A 26,783-nucleotide genomic window follows, 5' to 3' on the forward strand; every position below is an offset into this window, starting at 1 on the left:
CTATTCCATGAAAGGGGGAGTGCCAACAACCATAAAAGAGCATAGCAGCATTTGGAGGCCTTCCAGGAGCCACGAGTCGCATAGAACGGGGCACCAGGTCCCTTTCGACGACGCAGAAACGTTGAGCTTTCTCTTCCAATATCAATCGCGGAGATGTTCAGCGGCCCATTTCGATAAAAGACGCGGGTTAAGCCTTATCAGTACTCAGTGCGATTATTGCCTCTGCGCTTGCGTCGACGTCTTTTTGCAAGCCCTCTTTAGTTGTTCGAGCATGAGTTGAACATCCATTTCGTCATCAGACAAGACTTAGACAGGGTGAGTGCCAGCAGACAATGTTTTTTTTCTCTCACGCGCTCGTTTGTTCATTTTCAACCAACAACTCCATCTGGCCTTCCTGGAACAGGCTGCGCTCTTAGTAGCTGTAATACTAGTTCGCAGTCTATCATACCTCTCCTCGCCCCCTCGCATTACTGCAGAGCTTGCAAAGAGACTAATTTTCAAGATTACATAAAAGTGACATCCGTGGCAGTCGCCGATTTAGGGCCCTGAGGGACTTAGCATGAATAGTCATGGCAAGAAATATCACTGAGGCTCAATCGATTCTTCCAGATGCTTAGGGTAAGCGAACGTGTGCTTAATCAGTATCTACACTTCTCAGCTGCTGCAGAAGTCGTTAAGCTAAATTTCAATTTTCATACGAATAATGCTAGAAATAATGTACAATCCCTCACCTTTCACATCATCTCACAGAACTGAAAATAGCAATATAGGAGAAATTACATTCGCTGGGTTTAAAGTAGTGAATGGTCATTACAAATCTGTAAAGTTTTCGTTAAAATTTTATCGCAGAGTAGAAGCACAGGGAGAATACCTGTGGCCGTATTTTGTAACGCTCCAGCTTGTTTTCATTTCATTTGGCCGTGACGTGACTCGTGAGGAATCCAAAATGACGTGAAGAAGCAAACGAATAGTGGCAGGCATGACGACTCTGCTAGTCACCTCTTCGTCGCCGCATGCATTGCGTCAGCAGGCATGGCAAGGAAAGATCCGAGAGAGATCTGAGGCGACTTCTTGCTCATGGCGCTGCGAGGCCTGATTTCGAGAGGTTACTATCATGGCCAATTCATGTGGCGCACTAGGGAAGATTAAACCTTTTCATCACCAAAGCCAATTTACCCTATGTTCGCCGGTGGCCTATGCTACAATGCCCCGTTTCAGCTGCAAAGTTGTCAACACCAGCGCACGTGTCACTTCCGCCACATAGCTCCAAGTGCGAATATTAGTTTGATAGTAGTATTAGTTGATGAAGAAGACTAAATGCAATTCATAATGCGAGAGTTTGCGGCAGTTTAACACGAGGCCTGATCTATTCCCGCCACCGTGGTTTCGTATCCCAATCGCGGCAATACTTATTTATTTAGAGGTTAGAAGAAATTGAAATGAAGCTAAAGGTGGTTGAGGAGTCAGCCTCGGCTGTTAAGGAAATTAGCAAAAAAGTCTCTGGTCTCGAAAAAACTGTCCGCAGCTTGCAAGACAAATTTATTGACCTAGAGGACCGTTCCCGGAGGAACAACCTTCTAGTTTTCGGGGTCAAAGAAAAAGATGAAGAAACTCAAGACGATTTGAAGGAAGCTGTGATTGAGGGCGTGTTTGAGAACACCCTTGGAGTGCAAGTGTCTTCGGTAGAGCGTATACATAGGATTGGGCGCAAACAAGGGACTAGACCGCGCCCGGTAATAATTAAGCTCTTCGACCACCGCGAAAAAATGACCATTCTAAAGAATTGTTCCAAATTGAAGAATAAAGCATTCTCAGTTTCGGAAGATTTTTCAGCACCTACAAGACTCAAAAGAAAGAAACTCTGGGATAGTACTTCGGAAATTAGAGCAGCTGGAGGGAAAGTGCAACTAGTGTACGACAAAATTAGAATTAACGGCGAACTGTTCCTTTGGGATAGTGCAAGTAACGGAAGGATTCCCACAGGCAGACCAACAGTAGACGCACATAACCCACCGTCACCGCCCCAGTGAACCGAAACCCATGTCAAAAAGCCACTCCGTTGCCTCAACGTTAACGCACGCAGCATCATTAATAAATCAGATGACATTGAAAGTATTATTATGACGCACCAACCGCATATTCTTATAGTTACAGAAACTTGGCTTCACTCTGATATCTCCGACGACGAAATAACACCACCAGGTTACGGAATTCACCGGAAAGATAGAAATTCGCGAGGCGGAGGGGTTGCAATTATTTACCAACAATCATTGCTTGTTTCAAAGTTACCTGATATACCTGCAATCGAGTGCGTCATTATTAAAGTACAGTTCGATGAGCACAATTTAATTGTGGGTGGCTTTTATCGTCCACCTACACAAGAAAACCTTTTTTCCGAGCTCAACGAATTTCTTTGTTCCATTCAAAGCTATTCTTGCAATGTCCTCTTGGGTGGCGACTTCAATATGCCGTCAATAAACTGGAGTAGCGATTTTTCCGAACCCCTTACAAGCAAAGCTGAACCTTTTGTTGACCTCGTAATATTTCATGACTTGGCTCAGTTTGCAAAAGTGCCCACCAGAATTCAAAACGATACAGCTTCAATTTTAGACCTATTTCTTGTAAGCAATGCAGTGCTCAACCGTAATCCCGAAGTACATATATTTGATGGAATATCTGACCACAAAATGATATCTTTAACAGTTCAACTTCGCCGTACCACTGACATTGAAAGAAAAAAAAGTTTCGTTCCAAACTTTTCGCGCGCTGAAGACGTCGATATCTTAGACGCCATGGATAGGTCGCTGTCGGATTTTATCTCGCTTTCTGAATCAAGCACGTGCTGTGTGAACGAGCTATGGTCTTTCTTTAAGAACCTAGTCCTGAAATGCGTCAAGAACTTTGTTCCCACGAAACTAAGTATACAGCAGAGCAAACGTCCATGGATGACGAAGAAAATAGTACGGATAGGGCGGAAAGCTAAACGAATAAGAAAACAACACCGTCAGCGTCCAACAGAGATTAACACCAGTAAACTTTCTAACATACGCCTCCAACTAAAAATGGCCATTAAAAATGCAAAGGAATACTACCAAAGTGTATCTTTGAAGAATTATCTGCTTTCCTCCCCTGCTAAGTTTTGGCGACACTTTTCTTCGAAAAAACAGCCCCTATCCAGTTTCTGCATAGACGGAGAAACCATAACAGATAAATGTTTGATTGCAAAGACTTTCAATCAGTTTTTTGTTCGGTGTTTACGAATGATGACGGTCGAAAGCCAACCTTTAATCCTTCAATTGAGTGCCCACCCATTGATAATATCTCAGTGACTGAAGAAGGCATTTTATCCCTCTTGTTAAATCTAAATATCAAGAAATCGCCTGGAATGGACGGCATACCTACTGCATTTCTTATGAGATACGCCGAGTGGTGCTCGAAGTATTTGTGTATTCTGTTTAATAAGTCTTTATCGTGTGCAGCACTTCCAAATGACTGGAAGTACGCAAAGGTTACCCCAATACCCAAAACAGAAAACCGGTCGCTTATCACTTCGTACAGACCAATTTCATTGCTGCCCACATGTGCCAAAACACTTGAACATATTATATTCAAACATATTTCGGTCTTTCTGAATGACAACAACATAATTGATTCCAGGCAGCATGGGTTTCGAAAGGGATTATCTACAACAACGCAGCTTCTCGAAACCATTCACGAATTCGCAGCAATTTTAGACAAGCAGGGTCAAATTGATATGATATTCATAGATTTCGAAAAGGCATTTGACCGCGTGTCTCATTCTAAACTACTTTTAAAACTACAGCCAATACTTAAAAATGATCTGCTGCTTGCATGGATTTCTGCATATTTGTCATCACGGCGACAGAGTGTGTTTATTGATGGTGTGCGCTCTGACTCAGCACCGGTACAGTCGGGCATTCCACAGGGATCCGTCCTTGGGCCCCTTTTCTTTCTTATCTTCGTCAATGACATAATACAAGTAGTGAACGTGAAAATAAGGTTATTTGCAGATGACTGCATACTATATCAAGAAATCAATAACTGCAGTGACCAGGTTTGTTTGAATTCATCACTGGCCAGCGTAGAAGAATGGTGCGCCACATGGCAAATGACTATGAATGCAAAGAAAACGGTCGCTATGTCAATTACGCGAAAACGAAACCCTTTAAAATTTTCTTACAGCATTGGCGGTAATATTCTGTCTACGGTCAGCAGCTACAAATACTTGGGTCTTGTAATTACATCTGACCTCAGATGGAACGAGCATATATCATATATTTCAAAGAAAGCAATGCGCAAGCTTGGCTACTTGAGGAGGTCGCTTCGACAATCAACACAAGAAATCCGTCTTTTAGCGTACAAAACGTACATTAGACCAATTCTTGAGTACGACTCAGTAGTATGGGACCCGTATACCCAGAAAAACATAACACAGTTAGAAAGCATTCAAAGAAAATCGGTCAGATTTATATTCAACTGTTATAGCTGGCAAGTATCTCCGACGGTTCTTCTAAACAATGCAAACTTAGAGCCATTAAAATTGAGACGGTATATGGACAGACTGAAATATATGTACCTACTATATCATGATATGCTGGAAATAGATAAGGATGTGTACATTAATTTAGTTTCTAAGCGCCCAACACGATCTAATCATTCGAAAAAATTAAAAGAATTTTCTTGCAGGACTAACGTGTTTAAAAACTCATTTTTTCCACGGACAGTAAGTGAGTGGAATGCGCTCACCTCGAGTACAGTGGAATGCCCGACGGTCCAGTCATTCTGCGGCATGCTTAACAGTATTGAAGCAAAATAGAATTACCATCGTGTCGTTATGCGCAATGCCTTGAGTGCTTCATATGCATGATTGTTTTCATTGTTTGTACATTTCGTTTCTTGCTCAAGTGACTGAGCATGCGTGGTTGTGTCATGCTGCTGTGTACACGCCTTGTTGTTTTTGTCGCGCTTTACTTTTCCTTACTATTATTACTGCTGGATTTCGTCTCTTATTCTCACTTAAATTCTTGCGATGTTTTTTTTTGTTGTGTTAGTTTTCTGATGTATTATTGATATGCCCACTCCTGCCTAAGGCCTCAAACTGAGGCTGGCAGTATCCTGTAAATAAATAAATAAATAAAATTTATGGTTTGCCCAACGTCACTATCCAGGTTAAGTTTCACACAAACCGGTGAGCCTGGTTTGACCTCGTGAAGTAGTGCTATCGCAAAACTGGTTATCTCACAGTTTCCGCTGTCCGCACCGACAAAAGGCAGCATATCAATGCTATCTAGTTCTCTGTATTTGGTCACCGCTCTTTTGCAAGTGTTCCGCGTTGTGTTTTTATCTGTTAACTGAAGTGAGGAACAAACCTTCAGGTAGTAGCGTGGGTTTAAACGTGTTTCTTGTGCCTTGTTCCTCGTCCCCTCCTTATCAGAGTAAAATTTTCTTGCTGTTTAAAGCACACATACTCTCTCAGTCTGTGTATCACATCTGCGTTTGTTCCGCCAGTCAGTTACTAATTTACATCCCCCCTAACCGGACGGGCAGCTCTTCCTTTATTTCGCAGGCACAGCCATGAGCGTTCTAGTCGAGAAGCTCATCTCCTGTCTTGGGGACTGGCGATGGATCACCACAGCACTGGTGTTCGCTGTGACGTACCTCGTGGGCAGCTTCTACCACAAGGTATCCAAGTACCCCAAGGGACCCTTCCCGCTACCGCTGGTCGGAAACCTACTGGGTAAGTATTGTGGTCACGCGTTTCAACTAACGCTTTTTACACGCAACAACGCCCTGAGCGTCCCGGTGCAGGTTACATCGTTTCGGTTGCGTAATCTCTTCCTCAGTCGTTGCTATTATTCGCCTCTGATGGCGCGTCGCATACCTACGAGGAAGGATTGGACAGCATTTTTCTTTGGTAATCTTTCTTTTCTCTTTGTCTTTCTCTTTCGAGCACAACCGCTTCAGCAGGCTCCACCCTTTTCCTGGCCATGCTAACGTACTCATTCGATTTCCAGTGTGAGCCACCTTGTCACTGATACCTCAGCAGGATTCTGCCACGCTATTTGTCATAGTTTGATTTGCCTACACGTCAGACCAGGTCATGTAGAACGAGCAGGACATGGCGCCATTCATAAATCAAATTAGCCCGGTTGCGCAAGTAAAATCACAGTTCGGGCGCCGATAGTCCATTGCCTCAAGCATGATGTACAATGCCCTTACGAAGAAAAGTACGAGGTTGGTGTCCATGCTGATTATTTCTTAAGCTTGCAATAAAAACAGTTATCGTTTTACTGAATGTTCTAGCCTTGATATTTTTTTAACACTGTCACTGGGATTGCATTCGATACTATATTCTAGATTCTAGATTCCCACTGACCCAGTTGCTTCTGCAATGGTCGCATCATATCCACCACGTCACCAATTCAGCTAATCAAGTTCTAGGGTATTTGCGCCGTAACCTATCATTAGCTCCCCCTCCCATTAAGCTTCTTGCTTACATAACTTTAATACGTCCTAAACTTGATTACGCATGTGCTGCATATGATGCCCACTATACTAACCTAATCACCACGCTCGAAGCAGTCCAAAACCGCGCCGCCAGATTCATTTGCTCAGACTATTCTCATTATACTAGCGTTACAGCACTAAAATCTCAGCTTAATCTCCCAACACTGGCCTCTCGGCGTAAAATCGCCCGTCTTTCGCTATATCATAAATTTTATCACACTTCCGATCATGAAACTGCCCCGATAACACGCGCTCATCGCTTTTCTCGTAATAGTCATCCTAACGCCGTCTACCCTGAACGGGCCCGCACCGAAACATATAAAATGTCATTTTTTGTTCGAACAGCCAATGACTGGAATGACCTTCCATCCGAAGTGGCGACCATCATCAATCCTGTTCCATTCAAAACCGCCATTGAAGACCATCTGTGTTTATATTAACTCTTTTGTTTGTCCACCCCTCATGTAATGTCCCCTGTGGACTCTTGAGGAAACAATAAATAAATAATAAAATATGGCGAGTTGTAACATTTGTCAGTATGCTATGCTTTAGTTTAACCGAAGTTTGCAAGCTCATCTCACATTGCAAAATTTTATCGCATTAGCAGTCGCGCTGAACATCTGGTTTCGAAAAAACGAAGCATAGAGCTTAAGCAGACCATAAACATTGTGTTTAAAGAGGGGCTGCTTGCGAAAATTTATTCTTTTAATGAAAGCTGTGTCGTTTTTTTTTTTTTAGAGTTTACGAGAATACGGAATGAACAAATAATTTCACGCTACATATGGGACGAAGATTCGGGTGTCGATAAGCGGCGCTCGGAACACATGTTAAAACGGCAAAAGACCACGGGCCTACTGTTAACTCAAAAACCAGATGGCTGGTTGTTTTTTGTCGTTCTTGCCATATTCTGTGCCTTGCGGAGCGGAATAGCGTGAACAGTAAGCAATGTTATATGTCTTCTTTGGCACTTGTTGTATATATAGGGGAATAACTGTCGTTGTTGCTTGCCGCAGCGCTTCGCAATGTCAAAGATCTGCACTGTGAATCCACCGAGTGGTCCAAGACGTACGGCGACGTCTCCACACTCTGGATGTCCCATAGGCCAATGGTATTCCTCAACACTTACAAGGCCATTCGAGAGGCGTTGCTGGATCGGAGGCACGACTTCGCCGGACGCTTTCCGACCAAGATGGGTGAGTGCGAATAGGTGTGTTGTCTTCCGTATGCTTTTCCTGTGCACAGAACGCATTCTTGTAGCAGCCTTACTTTCAAAACAAAGGCTGTAGGGTATTCACATTAACTGATGGCAGTGCAGTGCTGCAGTGTAACTCAAGTTCGGAATAGAGGAAAGCATAAAGGCATCTCAAGCATGTTCGCATCTGCAGAATCGGCAAACGTATACTAATAAGCTGATATTAATACACGTAGGATATGGGCTGATGTAGCTTTCGCACGACTGTTCAACTGTTTTGCATAACCATCTCGACTCCCTCTCCGCAGTCTCCTTTTGTTATATCAAGAAACTAGGATATCTGAAAAAAATTAAAGGGCGGGGGTGTCCCTATTTGAATACACACTATCGATCGGTAACAGATGCCGCTGCTCTATATTTTAGTTAGAATGAAGATAAACTAGTTGATTGGAACTGCTTACTACCTAACCCTGCCAGAATATGCATTTTCACGCTCAATGAGAAAAGTAAATTCCACTCCTATCTTCTTCGAGCCCACCTGTGCCACTTAGAAGAATTAATTTGCTTGCCATCTCTTCAGTATCGGCGTGGTGGTAAGCGCAACCTCATTTGTTAACGCGATAGAGTTAAGGGTGCCGTTCAGTGTCATCTCCTTCAGCGCCGGAAGTGTCAGCGAAATACCTCCAGAGCAGGTGGCCCACCTGCCTGTTAGGTCACGTGACCTTGCGACGTCATCACAACCTGTCCACTGTGGCAGGTGGCAACCTGTCCAACGGACTGAACAAACTGCCCACCATGTTAAGGTAGCAGTTAAATAAACTATTGGTCTCCAGAGATTGCTCCGCTGCCCAGCAACCTCCGTCCCACAAGCCCCCAGGTGCCTGCGTTCGAAACAGCCACCTGCCGGGGTACTGGCGCATCAACTCAACCGCTGTACCACTGCATCACGAGTGTGACGGCCCCGGGTATCTACGAACTTGAATAGAGAATGACAAATTTTGCCCATATGGGCATATAGACAAAACCTAGGCAACAGAGATGTAGTGCTTGGGCGGGAGGGATCTCTAATGCTACCGCAAGGTGCACTTAAGGGTCGGTTAAGTGTTACGTGATGGTGAAAGAAAGAACAGCGTCCGTGTCTGTTAAGTGATACCCAAAGAGGGCCGAAGGCCACTGAAGGGACGCACTAGCGCAATTGCGCCCCACCCTTATGGCCGAGTTTAAGTGTCGCTTCCATTTTTTTTTTCATACTGTTTCCACCTTTCACTCCTATTCTAGTCTAAGAGGATTCTAGTGTGGACTAGTTGGTTCATGCTTTAAAAAACAGATTCACACAGCGCAACGGAACGAGGACAGAAGGAACACGTAAAACACAGGACGGGCGCTGACTACCAACTCTTTATCGCGTCTTAAAAACCAGCACACATTTATACCATTTTTCTTAGGACATTGCGAAGGAACACCTCACACGCTTGGCGAGTCATTACACAGCTCAGCTGAACTCATGAACAGTGCATGCACTAACATGATATAGCATAACTAAAATAACGGTAAACGGATCACAGATAAATGATGTGCATGACCCAGCTACAGCCTTCGACTACTACAGCTCTGAAAAGCGAGAACAAAAGAGTACGTCAAAGCAAACGGAATCTTTGGGCTATATAAAATCTGGAACGGGCGTGATCCTGGAACAGGCGCGACTCTTGCCTTTTAACTAATACACATCCTGATAAACGATTTTTCCCCTTTTAACTAATACACATCCTGATAAACGATTTTTCCTCGCACCTCACCTCATTCTCTTTTATTTTGCTTTTAGTCGTTTTGCCGCGTTGTTTTGTTTGTTGGCCTTATGCGGATCGTTTCTCCTTTGTATTTAAAAGGCTTTTAATGGTTTTGATATCTTAATTGTTTGGCCGGTGGTTTGTTTTTTCTTTATTGTTAGTTTCTCTTTTATATGATTTCATTTTTTGCCGTGTTATTTGTTGGTGTCGGATTTTTCGTTTTAGCTTTTAGCCTACTGACTGTGCCTATTGCCTAGCAACTTTTCATTTGTCGTTGTACTCTATTTTATACCCCTTTTTATTGTCATTTCACCCCTGTCATCGTCACGTTTCATTAACTCGATACTGCCCCTGGCACCGCCGATGGTAATGGTAGAGGAACTTGAGCAATTACCATGTTTTAAAGCGAAAGCTTTACTACTTGCACTTTCAGCCTTTGCCGTGGCGCGGCGGTGCCACCACCACCGGCGCCTAACTCCTGCGCTCTCCGCTAGGAGCGCAACAGGTGCTTTGTGACGTCACGCCGAAGAGAAGGGCGACCGACTCGCGCCGTCGCAAGCCGCGGCGGTGCCACCACGGCGTGGCCTCCGCGATCGAAGCGCGCTTTTGAGCAACGGCGCGCGCCGCCGCCGGAGCAGATCGCGGTGGCCACGACCCCGGGCGCCAATCCCCTGCGCTCTCCGCTGGGAGCGCGATTGTGGCGTTACGCTGAAGAGATTTAGGCTCGACTCACGTCGCTAGAAAGCAGTAGCTGTGCCAACCACCAGCGCCTTAACACTGCTTCGCGGCGATGCCGCCTACCACTAGGGAGGCTCGTGGTAATGCGCGTAAAAGAGAGCGGCGAGCTACAGAGACAGAGGAAGAGCGTGAAACTGTACTCGCTAAGCGACGTGCCCAGTATGCGGCTCGGCGAGAACGTGCGAGCTACATAGATTAGCCAAGTGATCACCACAGCAGCACCAAGGTATTCAACAAGTTTCACACAACCACCACAACAGCACGACTATCATGTGAGCGAGGGCGTATCCATGGGTATTGCTTTCGCGATTTCCCGGCTTAACCAAGTTGAGCCAAAGCCATTTTTTTACGCCTTCTCGCCCTTTTAAATGTTTTATGTAGCCCAAAGATTCCATTTGCTTTGACGTACTCTTCTTTCTCGCTCGAGCTGTAGTAGTCGAAGGCTGTAGCTGGGTCATGGACACCTTTTATCTGTGGTCCGTTTGTCGTTATTTTAGTTATGCTATAGCATGTTAGTGCATGCACTGTTTGTGAGTTCAGTTGAGCTGTGTAATGACTCCCCAAGCTTGTAAGGCGTTCGTTCGCTACGTCCACAGGCGGACAGTGTATCACGTGGTCCAGAAAAATGGAATAAATGTGTGCTGGTTTTTATGACGCAATAAAGAGTTGGTAGCCAGCGCTCGTCCTGTGTTTCGTGTTCCTTCTTGTTCTCGTTCTGTTGCGCTGTGTGAATCTGTTTATATACTGGTCATTTGCCATTCTAAGCGGCCTTCTTCCTATGTTCTAAGCTACATTCCTTTTATTTATGCCACATTTTATGCAACTACACATTAGCATTCACCCAAGCCCAGCGGTACGGCTACACATGACAGCTACAAAGCGTCCACAAATCTTCGTAGTTGAAGGAAAATTCGTTCTGGTCAAGGGTTCGAGCCCGGGGCCACCGCTTCACCAGGGCAGTTGCTCTACCAACTGAGCTAACCGGGTCGGCTGTCATATGGTAGAGTCAGAGTGAATCAATCAACAACTTTAATTGAAAACAGTGCTGGTCCAACGTTTGGGTGAATCCTCCAATATGGAGGGGTTTTATATAAGGGGATAAATATTTATGTCATATTTTTATTATCACTTTATTGTTATTTTTGACGCTAAAGGTGCCATGTGGCATAAAACGTTAAGTCAGTAACGAACGTTATGAAGTTACTGAGCCCCAAGTACAGGTTCATCTGAGGTGGGGGGCCGGGGGGGGGGGGGGGGGGGGCATACCGAAAATGTAATACAAAAACTGCGACCTTTACAACATAGCATTCCTGTTGACAAAGCAGCTATCACAAATGAACAACGGATGCTCATTAACATCCACTAAATCCATCACTCTGTCATATTGTAGCTGTCATGGCTGCCAGCTGTCCCTAGTACCTCTCCTCTATCTCCTCCGTGTATGCTTAACCATGCATGAGTATCGAGTGCATTATGCACCACGCGAATATTTATTTATTTATTTATTTATTTCGTGTACCCTCAGGGCCAGAGGCATTATAGAGGGGAGTGGTTACAAATATTTAAGAAAAAAAAATGTACAGTGCAGCAAACTAATTAGTAATACAAAAATGATTGCTCCTAGTTATACATTATTAGCTGTTGGGTTCTTGGTGTGCTGGTTAATAGTATATAATACACAAAATACACAAAATACAGCGCAGCAATACAGTGAAAAACAAACAAACAAAACGCTCGTACAAAAAACAACAAGAATATAGAATTAAAAAAAAAAAAGATGATGCTCCTACTTATACAAAGTTTTCTAATGCTGTTTTGAAGCGTTGGTTGTCAGTAATGGTAGCGGTAGATGCAGGAAGGTGATTCCACTCAGCAGCTGTGCGCGGAAGAAATGACTGAAACATGGCATTGGTATTGCAAAATGGAATTCCGACTTTGTTATTGTGATCTAGCCTTGATGAAATGTATTGGGGAGGGGAGATCAGTTCGTGGCGAAGTGAAGGATGATAAAATATCTTGTGAAAAAGTGAGAGTCTAAGGGCTTTACGGCCAGATGCTAAAGATGGCAGGCTGAGATTTAATTTCATTGCAGAGATGCTGGCAGTTCGGTTATAATTACATACAATAAAACGAGCAGAATTATTCTGGACCATTTCTAATGAGTGAATTAGGTTTTGTTGAAAGGGATCCCACACTGCTGCAGCATACTCTAGATCTTGAATAAAAGATGACAAAGAAAAAAATGCTGTCTGTCAACTGTTTCCTCTTAAAGTCAATTCATATGGACATCTCATATTCACTAACATCATTTTATACTGGATGAGGCTGTCTGGAAAATTTACTTTTAAATCTAAATAGTCTTACCGTATTGAAGTGACCCCCGGTTCACAGGGCATTTCAAGCAATGGCCCCTTTCTTACTTTGCAGGCGCCTTGCAAAACCAAGGAGACCACGATATTCTCTTCGAAGATTACACCCCATGCTGGAAGGCACTTCGAAAGGTCTTTCTCCTGGCTGTGAGGCGAGTAATGCCTTAAACCTACATGTTGGTCATGATAATACTAATGACCATGGTGGTGTTTTGGTTGTGTCATGGTTGTGTTTCATTGCCTTCTGCATTAATGCAAAAAGCTTACTATGTTGTAAAAACACAAAACCTTTACCGGTCTATTCCAGAATTAACAGGTTGCCAACTCAAACCAAACGGATAACGCATCGTTCTCTCTTGGGGGCGACTGGAGCATAAACGCTGTCCAGAAGATTGCTGTGGGCTACACTTTCTGTGTCACTCACCACGTATGCAGGTCCCTCAATTAAATTGTTACTATGGTTGCAGGAAATACGCCGTGAGCGAAGCCCTCGAAAAACTGTGCACGGAGGTTGTAGACAACTACGTGGATTCCCTGAAACACGGGCCGCAGCTCGTCGATTCCAGGAAGCCGTTCTTCAGCATTTTCTACACCTTGATAGGAGTCTCTGTGTACGGAGCCAAGTAAGAGCCATTCTTTCATCTTATAGGGTGCAAGAGTGTCGCTGTTAACCTTGGTTAACCAAAGCTGCTAAAATAATCGCGCTGCGTAAAATATATGCGTGAGCAAATGATGATTGGCCATTGAAGGCCGCCTATAAGCATGTTAATTACTCCATGTCTACAGCAGCTGCTTAGATCATTGAATTTAGAATAACTGTGTGTAAAAGGAAGCGAATACCTACGTAACTCCGATTTCCTAATTGTAATAGTCCTGCTAAGTTAAGCAAACAAGGGAAGGGGAATGAGGGGCTCGTTATAAATATGACAGAAGCCAACAGCCACAGAAACCAAGGGGCACAGGGGATTTTTTTTAAATTTTATTTATTTAATTTGTGGTGTTGATCAATTTAGAATATTACTGAATATGTTATCGCTTACTGCTAATTGATTAGAAAAGCAGAAGAAAAAACAACCACATGCCGCCGATGGGATCCGAACCCACGACCTCCGAATTACGCGTCCGGTGCTCTACCTCTGAGCTACGGCGACGGCTGTCAAATCTTCTGCTTTCGGGGGTATTGATGTTTACAAGTAACCTAACCTTGAGAGTGTTCATCAGCGCCACCCGCGTTCATAAGCGGCGGACGTGGAACGTCCTGAGTTACTGCAGGTGTGACGTAGAATGTCATCGAACGAAGAGGGTGGAAGCTGCGTGAGAACCCTCTTATGCTTCCTATGGCGTCAAGGCTGCCAGAACCGAGGCCCTCGCTAAGCAATTAAGCAAACAAGGGAAGGGGAATGAGGGGCTCGTTATAAATATGACAGAAGCCAACAGCCACAGAAACCAAGGGGCACAGGATATTTTTTTTTATTTTATTTATTTAATTTGTGGTGTTGATCAATTTAGAATATTACTGAATATGTTATCGCTTAATGCTAATTGATTAGAAAAGCAGAAGAAAAAACAACCACATGCCGCCGGTGGGATCCGAACCCACGACCTCCGAATTACGCGTCCGGTGCTCTACCTCTGAGCTACGGCGACGGCTGTCAAATCTTCTGTTTTCGGGGGTATTGATGTTTACAAGTAACCTAACCTTGAGAGTGTTCATCAGCGCCACCCGCGTTCATAAGCGGCGGACGTGGAACGTCCTGAGTTACCGCAGGTGTGACGTAGAACGTCATCGAACGAAGAGGGTGGAAGCTGCGTGAGAACCCTCTTATGCTTAAGCGATAACATATTCAGTAATATTCTAAATTGATCAGCACCACAAATTAAATAAATAAAATTAAAAAAAATCCCCTGTGCCCCTTGGTTTCTGTGGCTGTTGGCTTCTGTCATATTTATAACGAGCCCCTCATTCCCCTTCCCTTGTTTGCTTAATTGCTTAGCGAGGGCCTCGGTTCTGGCAGCCTTGACGCCATAGGAAGCATAAGAGGGTTCTCACGCAGCTTCCACGCTGTTCGTTCGATGACGTTCTACGTCACACCTGCGGTAACTCAGGACGTTCCACGTCCGCCGCTTATGAACGCGGGTGGCGCTGATGAACACTCTCAAGGTTAGGTTACTTGTAAACAACAATACCCCCGAAAGCAGAAGATTTGACAGCCGTGGCCGTAGCTCAGAGGTAGAGCACCGGACGCGTAATTCGGAGGTCGTGGGTTCAGATCCCACCGGCGGCATGTGGTTGTTTTTTCTTCTGCTTTTCTAATCAATTAGCATTAAGCGATAACATATTCAGTAATATTCTAAATTGATCAACACCACAAATTAAATAAATAAAATTTAAAAAAAATCCCCTGTGCCCCTTGGTTTCTGTGGCTGTTGGCTTCTGTCATACTGCTAAGTTAAGATACGTTGTTGGGCCAGTTGGTGACTGAAGTTTATGAAGGAACACGGCTCTAGAGGAACGTGACAGAAGAGATCAAACACACACGAGCGTTCATGTGCGTGTAATCTCTTCTGTCCCATTTCTTTTAGCGCTGTGCTCCTTCATAATGGCCCTGCTGAGCATTTTAGGAGTTAAACAGGAGCGCATAATTCAGGAACAAAATTTTATATATCACGAAAATAAAAGTAGGGCAGAAGCAACTGAACAGGAAACAGCAGTTTTTAAAATATTCACTGGGTGAAGTAAGGGAGAGCGTTTATTGGGACCACGCAGTAATCGCAGATCTACAATATGGGAAGGAAACCTCTATAGGAATAATAATGCTTTAACGCGAGCTGACATCGCGGGCATGTGCTTTGAGATGTCAGTGCACGTTCAAAAACCCCAGATGATGCGAGCTGATCCGGAGCCCTCCAAAATGGCAGCCATCCGCTCTGTGTCGCTTCGGGCTGTTAAACCCCACATGCCACCACGCCTTCAATGCACTTGGCTAGCACTTTCTACTAGCAGCTTAGCGGCCATGCAAGCCAAAGATCAATAGTTGAGGCCTTTGAGTTCCAATGGGCATAACGTAGTTGAGGACGTTGACGTCGCTGCAACTTTTCCAGCTCGAGATGGGGTGAAAAATGGAGAGTTTATTTTTCACACCATCGCGACATCCGTTGCCATACTTTTCCCCTTCGCCATTCAAGCTGTTGCCGCGGCATATAGATAGCCGTTTTAAAACAGCAGCTGTCATACGATCAAAATGAAGCCTTCCTCTGCTTTGATACAATCAGCTAGCTTCACCCATGACGTATGTGGAAGTGACGAAAGCTATAGGCTGATGACAAGTATTAGGGAGTTAGAAAATAAGGGGCCGCTTCTTTGCTATCTCCTCGTTACTCTGTTAGTGCCGGTGTCGCTTAGAGACATGAGTCAAGCTAATGGGAAACTAGCTGCAACCATGAGGTATTTTGACGTTGGAAAAGCGTTAGTCAGAGCAAAGTAATGGGTTTTATACAATTTTTATGCATAGACACTTTAACGTCGCCTGATTTCCTTGTAGGTCGTTAGTGCCGTGAAAGTTTCAATACCCTCACTAGCGCCCTTAATGGCGCCCTTCACATTAAAAACCGTGCTTTAAGCGAGAATGTCTCCGATCATTGCGCAAAAGCAAAACAGGTGTCGATACCGTGCCCCAACTCTGTACAGCTTAACTGTGGGTTTCTGTTCTTGCGCAATTGCTGCATTCGCATTTATTGTGATTGCATTTATGTGTTTCAGGGGAGGGTAGGCTTTGTTATTGGTTAGGAGCGCCCTCTGCCTTCGTCCCCTCAATGCGTAACGGAGGCCATTTGATGCGGCGAAGCGAACCTAACTAGTGTTTTCTACTAGGTTTTTTTGCAGAATTAAATTTTGAAAGAAATGCATGTAGTCAAATCCTCTCGCTGATTTTTTTCTGGATGTCTCTATAATCATTAATGAAAGTAATTATCGATTACAACCTGCAGCGTTTATGTCACCGACATAGATATATTACGAACCGTTTCCACATTTAAAAAAAAGGACAATTAAATTGTGATAAAGATAGGTTTTGTAGCTTCTTGAATTTTGGATCAATTCAATACCAAAGAAAAATTTTAGCAGCCTTAAAACAAAAGGATGTGCTATCGCCTCGAAACCAAACACCGGCCAAATACATATTTTGCGGCATTGCGCTGCAACTGTCGTATTCTGATCAGAATCATCTCAGCTAGGCCACCCAAGTTCTGATACAGAGCTCTTTGCACAGGCTGGACGGTGACACCAAGGAGATCCGACGTCTTGAAGAGATCGACCACGAGTTCCAAACGCTTTCCCCCAACGGCCTGCCAAGTGACATCGCACCCTGGCTTTCGGTGCTATACCGCAGGAGGGAGATGCGAATCGACTCCCTCTTCCGCGAGTTCACACAAATCTTTCGTCGGTTGTTCACCAAGGCAGAAGCTACCTACGTTCCAGGTGCGTGCTCACTTATCTGCAATCCGGTCCTTTTCAGCGTCCAGTGTTGCCTCAGAGGAACAGCGCCCTTTCCCAAGTCCACGCCACCTAAACTTAAGACATTAACATTCAGACGGTCACAACAAAGCAAAGGCAGGAGCCCATATGACGGGTTTTGTCAAAGGAGTTTTTAACCAACCAAAATCAGTCCGGCAGTCAAGCTGACGGCGTGTATCTGGAAGCGCGTCGTCTGTAGCGTCAATCCAACGAAGCAGCCTTCTTTTTCAATCAGCCCTAAAGCTTTCGTGCAAACGAGCAGCGTAGTAGCATTTCGTAAACAATTGTAAGTTCTTGCAGCTAAAACTAACGATGAAACATTTCAAATAATCACAGCTGTTAAAGCTAGGCTGCTAATTATGTCGTGATGGGTTTCATAAAAGGTGTTCGCTTCTGAAGAAAAATTCTTGACTATTTCGGTTGCCATGAGCTGTAAAAGGTACACTTTGCAGAAACAATAAACGTCAACTCTCCGACTACAAGAAACGGGGTACATACGCAGTGCATTTATTGGACAGATAGAAGAAAAAAAAGACATTCGAGATTAATCACTTGCAGCGTTTATACGAGTTTAAGGCTGCTAATACAAGATTAGTTCGAGGGGCATGCATGACTTTGCGAAGTATCCTGAGGAAGTCCGTTCTCATAATGACGCTGAAATGAGAAATCATGATTGGCGCCTTCACTGCCGTCAGCGTATCTTGCCGAGCCTTTGCAGTAATGTAATCCATAATCAGAAATTGATCCATATGCGCAATATTCCAAATGTCCAGGGTGGAAATGCGCCGGACTTCGCAAGTTGTCAACAGTAGCAAGTAGAGTGCGCTCGAGTGAAGGAGAAAATAATAACGAGTCTAACATGGTACCGCAAGATGCAACTTTTGGCGAGCACGCAAGCGTCGACACTAACCCCAACCTTGCAGCAGCCGAGGTCTTTGGCTATACGAACTCACTCCGAACCCTAATGCCGTCGAAGGAATATGCTGGGTGTTTCGCCTAGGATGTTCTGCAGTTTTCAAAACTGGGCTTTTTCAGTTAGAACAAAGCTTTTTTTGGCATAGTATTATCAGCGGTGCAACGTATCGAAATGCAGTTAAGATTTGCCAACTAGCAGGCTGGTTGACTAATGTTGAAGAGCTAAATTAATTTCTTGATTTATTGAGAGTCGCGCAAGCGCAAGTAAAATGCATATCAGTTTTTAGAATTCCGAAAACACAGTTTTCCTCGGTGCTGTGGTTCAACAAATTTTGGCTACGGCTCGCCAAAATACATGCGCTTTCGGAAATCTTGGAGGCATAGCAACCTCTCTACTGTACGTAACTCGTCAAAATATTCAAAATTTGTTTGCTACAGGGCCGAGGATAACTGTGTTTTCGAAATTCTAAAATTTTATGCGGTTGTTACTTACTGCGGGCTGCACGCCTCTCAATGACGGCAATAGCTAAAAACCAACTTTTCGTTAACAGCTATCCAGCCTACTAATTAGCTCTTCTAAGCTATATCCTGATGCGCTACACCTGCCACAGTGCGATGCCAAAAAAGCACCATTTTAATTAATAGCGCCTACTCTTAAAAATTCCAGAACACCTTAGCTGCAACCTCCATTAGATAATACGACCGCTTAAGAAGATTTGGTGGCGTAGCCTCGCCTGGAGCGGACATCACCCATGCCGTGGGGGTCTGCTAGCTTCCGCAAGAAACGGCACAATAATTCTGCAGCGTTTCTTCTGTATTTGCGTAAAGGCAGCTTCGATGTAAAGAAAGAGCGTTCAAGAAAAAAGAGACCTTTACGTTTGTTATCCACAATTTTGAAGCCAAATTTCTAATCAACGACATATTTTGCTTGTTATCTATTTTGAGAAGGTTCCAATATTTGAAACAAAAATATTTTTCCCCATGACCTTAACATAATGCGATTAAAATTTATTTCAATATAATTCAAAACTATTTTAAACTATGATGACGCCATTTACATAACTGTAATGACACATCGATTGGTCTCGAACAATCCTCGCCGACCATTGACCTTAGCCTATGCAGGGCATGAGCCGTGAGGTGAATTCTAAAGTATGTGCCGAACCATAACTACTCGATATGACATCCGTGGCCTCATTATAATATATTTCCGACTAGGCATTTTGTATATTTGCCATTGGTCATTCCGCGCTTTTTATATTTATGCTGGTGGCTGACATCATTCGCTTGCTGCCAGCTTTTGGGTCCCAGAACCGCCCATTTGCTATTAAGTAAAAGTAATGAATCGGTAGCCAAACTTCCATTGAAGGCGACTCTGGTGCCGGGAGAGAGAGGTTGGGGGGGGGGGGGGGGGGGTCAGGTTTTGCAGACACTCTGCAGTCGTCAGCATATTCTAAGCAGAAAGAGTGGCATTGTCTTAACTTGATTAAACCTATTATAGGGCGAAAGCACTGGCCCCGAAGCAGTATGAGTGGACGAAGAAGACGCTGCGCAATGCACAGCGCGAGCGTGTGTCGCAGTTTAACACGAGCAGTGGTAGTGCGCAGCGGCCTGCGAAGCAGATCGGTTCGCGCCGCCGCGGGTTCGACTGCCAGTCATGGATATTGATTTAATTTTTTTTTAACTTGGCGTCCCTATTGCTGAGCAACGGCACAAGATCCAAAGATATGACAAGAGTCTTGGTCGGTGCTTGTGAGCGCATCAGTGGTTTCGCTGTAAAGCAGGTTATCGTGCCCAAGAAGTTCCTCAGGCTGTGAACGACGCTTCGATTTTTATTATTTATTTATTCTTGTTATTAATACTAAAATCCCAAGTGTTGGGATTATAGCAGAATTAGACAATAAATTCGATATGAAAACGGGCAAAACTATAAAAGAAGATGACAATAGAAATCGATGCTGTGCAGCCAGCAACCCAAAAAAAATACAGAAATTTCAAAGCGATATCAAAAGAAGACAGCTATAACACAGTACCTAAGGTAAATGCAGTAACGCACGCTAGGCGATGTGCTGTGTGTAAATAACGTTTGTGACGGATGTAACAGTAATTGTTAGAGGGTTTTTTTTTCAACCGAGGATAGCTCTGGAAACAATAAAAGTGCTTAAACCAGTTACTGGCTGGTGCCTTTGTCTGGCTGCATATCTGGAGGAAAACTGAAGCAGAAGGTAAAAGCTGCATAGTCCTATTCTCGAAGGCCAGGCACAGTTGTTTCTATTGGTTCGTGCTTCGGCTGCACATAAAACCTAATTGCAGCCAACATTAACTGCAATACTCGACAAATTATTTCTCGCCGCCGCGGTGGCTCAGTGGCTATGGTCCTCGGCTGCTGACCCAAAAGACGCGGGTTCGATCCCGGCCGCGGCGGCTAGAATTTCTTTGGAGGAGAAATTCTAGAGGCCCGTGCACTGTGCGATGTCAGTGCACGTTAAAGAACCCCAGGTGGTCGAAATTTCCGGAGCCCTCCACTACGGCGTCTCTCATAGCCTTAGTCGCTTTGGGACGTTAAACACCATAAAACCAAACCAAACCAATGATTTCTCGGAGTAAACTGCGGGCCCCCTGCACCAATCGGTAATTACAAACCTACCATGGTTTCCAGCTACGCAGTTTTTTTGCCACTCGCAATATCGGCCTATCGCGCATTTTCTTTTTCTTGGCAGGTAAGACGGATAACTTCACGCATGCCATTCTTGCCGCACGAGAAGAGGCCATCCGGGAGGAGAAAGAAGACGCCCAGTACCTGACCAAAGGGAACTTGGTTCAACTTGTCAGGAACATTTTTGGTGGTACGCACTGTCGGATGATTTGTTGCTTCATTAATTCCTGTAGAGATCTATTCTCCTTATTTCTCGCTCTCTCACTGCCCTTGTTTGTTTGTTGTTGTTTTTTTTTTTTGCTCGTGCGCGTGAATAATCTTAACGTAGTTAATGGCATGTAGTGGCCTCTGATCCGGATCAAGAGAGAGAAATAACCAGAAGAATAAGAATGGCGTGGAGCGCATACGGCAGGTTCTTTCAGATCATGAATGATAGCTTACCAATATCCCTGAAGATAGCAGTATACAACAGCTGTATATTACCGCTACTCACCTACGGGGCAGAAAAACGGAGGCTAACGAAAAGGGTTAAACTTAAGGATAGCACAACGAGCTATGGAAAGGAAAATGATAGGTGTAATGTTAAGAGACCGCAAGTGGGCAGACTGGGTGAGAGAACAAAAGCGGGTTAACGACATCCTAGTCGAAACCGAGAGGAAAAAATGGACTTGGGCAGGGCATGTAATGCAAAGGCAAGATAACCTTAAGAGTAACGGAGTGGAATCCAGGAGGAGGCAAGCTGAGCAGGGGATGGCAGAAAGTTAGGCGGGCAGGTAAGATTAAGAAGTTTGCGGGGATACAGTGACCGCAGCTGGCAAAGAACAGGCTTAATTAGAGAGACATGCGAAAGGCCTTTGTCCTGCAGTGGGAATAGTTAGGTTGATGATGATGATGATGAATTGAGGAGTAATATTGCCGCTTTCAATTTCGTGGACAATTTGATGGAGATTGACGGACACCTTCTGGAAGGGTCGTTAAGGGAAAGGGAGGGTGGGTGTCAATTTCCGCAAGGGTAATGCGTGCCAAAAATTTACCAACACATACGAGCGCGGTGGGTAAATAATGTGGGTTGCTTCACGAACATCCAAAAGCATATTTTGGTGTAGAGTAGGCTGCTAAATTCCCAATTCTTCAGATATGTCCTGAGCGACATAAAGACTGGGGATGAGGATACCATCTCAAATAGGATGAATTCAGACACACGCAAACCACGAGCGTATGTGCATTTGTGTGTGTAGTGCTTGTGCGCAGCGCTGCGGTACGGTGTAGTGCGGCGTGCTGCGGTGCCGTGTGTAGCGTGTGCGCACGTGTTTGTATTTGGGACGTCGCGTCATAGTTTGCCGTTGCAATCCGAAGACGCTTCTCAACACTTCATTACAGGGATCACTAATGCCCGTCTGCTTCGCTCCGTGAAAACTTGCATACGTGCACCTTTCTCCGCTCATCGCTTTTGATGACAGTCATCACTGCCTTACAGGAGCTACAGACACTTCCGCTGTGACACTACACTGGCTGTTTCTAAGGATGGCCAAGGAACCGAGAATTCAAGAGAAAATCCAGAAGGAAATCGACGACAACATCGGCAAGTACAACCTTCAGTTAAAATTCTTCCCATCTACAATGTTTGCGAGAAAATGGCTTGACAAAGTGCAGATTGCATTTTTTTAAGAGCGGAGCATGAGAAAGGTACTGAAAGAAAAGTGGTCGAAAACAACGCGAAAGCTAGCTTGGCTGCAATAATTGCAGTTATTAGTTGCAACCCTAAATGTTCGAAAATTTATATCTGTGCCCAAAGGCCCTCGAAATCCAGGCCAACGTACCCACGACCACTTAAGGCACATTCTAGACCCGAGTGCAGCTAATAACTTCTTCATTGGCACTTTTAATTTTCAACCTCCCACAGTGTTGAAACCGATACAATTTCATTTTATCACAGTGGAAGCTCTTACAGAGTCAAAGTGGTAGAAAAGCATCCGTGTTCTTAACCAGCAAGAAGTTAGCGTGAAGAGCAAAAGGAAGAAGCTGCTACAAGCCCGAATTCTGCCTTCTTACATATATATCAGTTGTTTCAGGGAAGCCGCAAAATCATTAATAATAGGGTTTTTGTCCTAAAGAGAAACTTTTTGTGGCATAGTAATACCAGTGTTGACGCACGTCAAAAAGCAGGCGAATCACGCTAACTAGTAAAGTGATTAACTGAATTCTAATAGTTAACCTTCTAATAACTTTCTAAACGCTAATAGTTAACATGGTCACCACTATATGTATCGCGATGCGTAAAAACAATATTACTGATTTCACAACTTTTCAGCGCATACCAGATGCGTCCATTGGTGCGCAGGAAAGCTATCGCATTTACAAAGTGACAAAACATTCCTTATCCAGAGGTTACTATGTAGCCCAGAGGTTACTACGTAGCTAAGGGAGAAAGTTCATACAAAGCCTCTTCCAGGAAGCACTCCTCCCACCTACAAAGACCGAGCCAAGTTCCCGTTCACCGTGGCCTGCCTGCTGGAAGCACTTCGCTGCCATCCTTTCCTCCCACTCAGCTTCCCCCACAAGACGACGAAGGACACCAGAGTTGGTGAGCATGCACTCGCCTTCGCAACGTCAAAAGCGGGAAAAAACTAGCAGCCAGAAGAACGGAACAATATACCCGTGTTGTTCATAAACGCCGCCGAGAAGACGAAACTGCTAAATTCTGCGAGTGTCGAACTCGCTTATGGCCCGAACCACGCGAAGAACACGCTTATCGCTTTAGGTGCGCGGCTTTGATCATCGATAATAGATTTTTCTCCGCACGTGAATGGCCGCCAATGGATCTTTCGACTCTGAATGAGTCGATACCTGCGATGCCTGAGCTTGCATCCAGGACTTTTAACGGGCACGTGGACCTCGGCATGGAGGCCGGGAGATAAGTCGAAAAAAAAGTGGAAGAAGCCCCTACTTTTTTTTTTACATTTTCGCAGGTACGTAATTTCGCCCATGAGGCTTTATGACGCATACGCGAATAACCAAGTGTTTGAAACTACTGAAAACATTGGAATCTTTCTTTTCCGATTAAAAAAAGCACTAAACACTCAGCAGGTATCTGTCAGAACTGAGACTATGTTAGTGCGGTACTACCGAATTAACCACAATCTGACATTAGCAGCAATTCCTACAGTAAAAGGAGCCACGTGTTTGCCTGCAAGAGCCACCGTAGTTACAGGGTTAAGGCTATTAAATATACAACTTGTTTTCACTCCTCTAAATTCCTCCATTGGAATGTGAGACATGCGGTGATCCTTCACAGCCAAAGCGCAGGCTGTTGCAGTTGCGGAGTGTGAGTCTTCAGCAAACCTACAATAATTTCCTGACATACTTTTGCTGCCAGTGGCCGATTGTAAGGGTTCCAGTGTCGGTTACCATACTTCCTACATTGGTTACGATTCTCTCCACTGGGATTCGAAACAGGGCGGATGAGTTTCGGAATCTCTGGTCGGAAAAAATTCAAGCGGGAACTTTGTTGACCTAAAGTGCGGTGAGGCGAAAGCTTTTAGCGCGGTGTTGCTGCTTGTGTCACTGATGTGTGGTTAAGATGTTAATTAGGTGCACAGTTGTTTGTGAATCTTACATGATGGAGACACTGGAGGGCGTTTGGGAGGCATCCATCTGATTCGACGCCTTTCTGCAAACACTCTCCAGCGTCCTAGACAAGGAGAACTGCATATGCGTTTGCAGGAAGTAGCGTAGCCATAAACAGCTCAGCTGCGGAACGGGAGGATGGTGGTTCCAATCCCTTCGTGCACAAAGATTTCTTCTCTGTTCTGACTAGAGAAACCGTGTCATCTCTGCTGACAACCTTCTGTCGACAACAATGAGGCATTAAAGGCTTTCACCTTAATAATGGCACCTTCACTCTCGTTGTCTCGATAAAACCTGTGTGCTGGCCGCCGATTTCATTCGGCCGACACGATCCAACTTTTCTCAGAGGCTGATGATTAGATTCATTGGAATCTCTCCACACGTTCTTGCGACGCAGCGGGATGTAGTGCATATACGGAGCAGTTTGTTTTGCCTGCAGGGGCAACCGCCACTTAGGCAACCCAGGGAACTTCTTGCGAGCCTTGTACGCTGGTTAGCGGCCGTACATGCTTTCAGCGCTTTAGCGGTACAGGGGTGGCATTCTCCCGGTGTCGCCTTTTGCGACATGTCGCCCTCGCTCTTCGCTGATTTGCTCTAGCCGCGGTGACGGCGGCGTGACGACAAGGATCCGCCTTCCTGCTACGTCATCGTGACGTCGCCCCAATTTTCTACGCTTAGTCGAAGAACGGAATGCGCTGAAGCGATTCGCGCGGGCGACGGGCTAGGAAGTTGATACTAGACGCCATGGATCCCACTCTCCTTGCCAGGTTTTTGAGCCGTTAAATAGAGTGCCGTGTCCGCGGACACCGCGACCCATTTGCTTTGACCGACGAAGCTTTTCGATGTCGCCGCGGCTATCGTGCGAGTCGGCACACGACAACACTGGGTCTCCTTTCCTCGCACTCCATCGGGGCGAGCAGCAGTGAAGCAGGGATTCTTGCGGCGCGCGACCAAATTACCGTCTGCTGGGCCGGGCTGCCGCTCGCCATGCGAACTTACTTTGCACCGTCGTAAACAGACGACGAAGCAGACGTTGCCCGCAGCGACGAGATGGCATTATAAGTACTCACTGACTGTAGTATGTACATTAGGCTGCATGAAATAAAAAATAATCATTTCTGCTATTATTAGCAACTACTAATCAAAAATAGGAAACTACTGCAGCTAGAATAAACAGCGCGAACGAAGACGAGCACAAAAGACGAGAAAACGGACGACACAGCGCTGTGTCGTCCGTTTTCTCGTCTTTTGTGCTCGTCTTCGTTCGCGCTGTTTATTCAAGATGCTTAACCAACTAGCCCGCCAAAACGTGTTACTGTAGCTAGTGAATCAGCAGTGGTAAATTGTCGCTTCTCGGAGTGAATGAAAGCACCGCAGACGAAAGTGCCGGCGGCGTTTTCCGTTTCTTCGAGAAACTGTACGCCCTTTTTTAGGCCCCGCCCTAAAGCGACATGTCGCAAAAGGCGCCACCGGGAGAATACCACCCAGGCTGGACAGCAGTCCATTTGAACCCAACAGTATGACGGTGTGGCTTTCGACTGCTGAGGGATAGAGATGATAGAGAAACTTTATAACTTTATAAAGCGCTTGTAAAACAATAAAAACCTCTGCCCAATAAGCGCCGAACTCTTAAAACAGTTTTAATGTTAAAACATGTGCATCTTTCCACAGGTGCTGTGTTTATACCCAAGGACACGGGAATCCTGTACAACATCTACGGTGGAAATCACGACCCCAATATGTGGAATGATCCTGAAGAGTTTCGGCCCGAGCGCTTCATTGATCCAGTGACCGGAAAGCTACGCAAAGACGGCGAGCCACTGCTCACCTTTGGCATGGGCTCCCGCACTTGCCCCGGAGAGAAACTGGGACACGTGGACATGTTCTACATCCTCGTACGACTCATGCAGAGGCTCAGCTGCAGTGCGCCCGGTGACCCATCGGACGTCAAGATGGACGCTGTCGCTTCGAGTCTCATAATGCAGCCCGTCAAGCAGAACATCGTGCTCACAAGGAAGAATTAGGCTTCGCACAGTAATCACCTAAGGGCGGCAGAAAGTTAGGTGCGAGATTAAGAAGTTTGCGGGGATAAGGTGGCTACAACTGGTGAAGTACAGGGTTAATTGGAAAGACATCGGAGAGGCCTTTGCCCTGCAGTGGGCGTAGTCATGGTAATGATGGTGATGATGATGACAGTAATCACCTAAGCGCAACAATGGAGCAGAGATCTTTTTTTGTATTCTTATCCAGTGAATGATTTGTGCTGGCCGTAAGATTTTATTTAGAAATTTTGAGCGCTCACTGCTCCCTTCAAACAGACACAGGACCTACATTAAAGGTGATTTAAGAAACTGGTGTGAGATTAATCTTTTCGTGGGCATCATATATGGGCACTGGGCTTTATTCACAGGCGTTTCGAAACGCAAGTGTACCGATCAAGTGTTATGGTAACTATAGC

General features: G+C 45.0%; 1 protein-coding gene across 2 annotated transcripts; it reads left to right on the forward strand.

The window, feature by feature from the left end:
• LOC149341427 (cytochrome P450 1A1-like) lies at nt 1–26,680 on the forward strand. 2 transcript variants are annotated; one of them, XM_089543520.1, is made up of 10 exons: nt 1–315; nt 5,588–5,758; nt 7,542–7,721; nt 12,673–12,766; nt 13,082–13,237; nt 16,883–17,091; nt 20,763–20,888; nt 22,176–22,284; nt 23,155–23,282; nt 25,997–26,680. In XM_089543520.1, the coding sequence occupies exons 2-10, from the start codon at nt 5,596–5,598 to the stop codon at nt 26,347–26,349; spliced, it is 1,518 nt and encodes a 505-aa protein (XP_089399646.1). In that variant the 5' UTR covers nt 1–315; nt 5,588–5,595; the 3' UTR covers nt 26,350–26,680. The 2 variants fall into 2 exon arrangements, with proteins under 2 accessions (XP_089399646.1, XP_089399645.1); XM_089543519.1 differs by having other exon boundaries at nt 4–315; nt 5,569–5,758.
• Nucleotides 26,681–26,783: the final 103 nt, after the last annotated feature.

Source organism: Amblyomma mixtum, chromosome 5 (genome assembly GCF_055824585.1).
Source record: "Amblyomma mixtum isolate Tamu chromosome 5, ASM5582458v1, whole genome shotgun sequence".
Taxonomy (NCBI): domain Eukaryota; kingdom Metazoa; phylum Arthropoda; class Arachnida; order Ixodida; family Ixodidae; genus Amblyomma; species Amblyomma mixtum.

Coding starts and splice junctions, on each gene's coding strand:
- LOC149341427 (XM_089543520.1), top strand. CDS start 5,596: ATGAGCGTTCTAGTCGAGAAGCTCATCTCCTGTCTTGGGGACTGGCGA. Junction 12,767..13,081: donor GTCTTTCTCCTGGCTGTGAG/GCGAGTAATGCC, acceptor CTATGGTTGCAG/GAAATACGCCGTGAGCGAAG. Junction 13,238..16,882: donor GTCTCTGTGTACGGAGCCAA/GTAAGAGCCATT, acceptor CTCTTTGCACAG/GCTGGACGGTGACACCAAGG.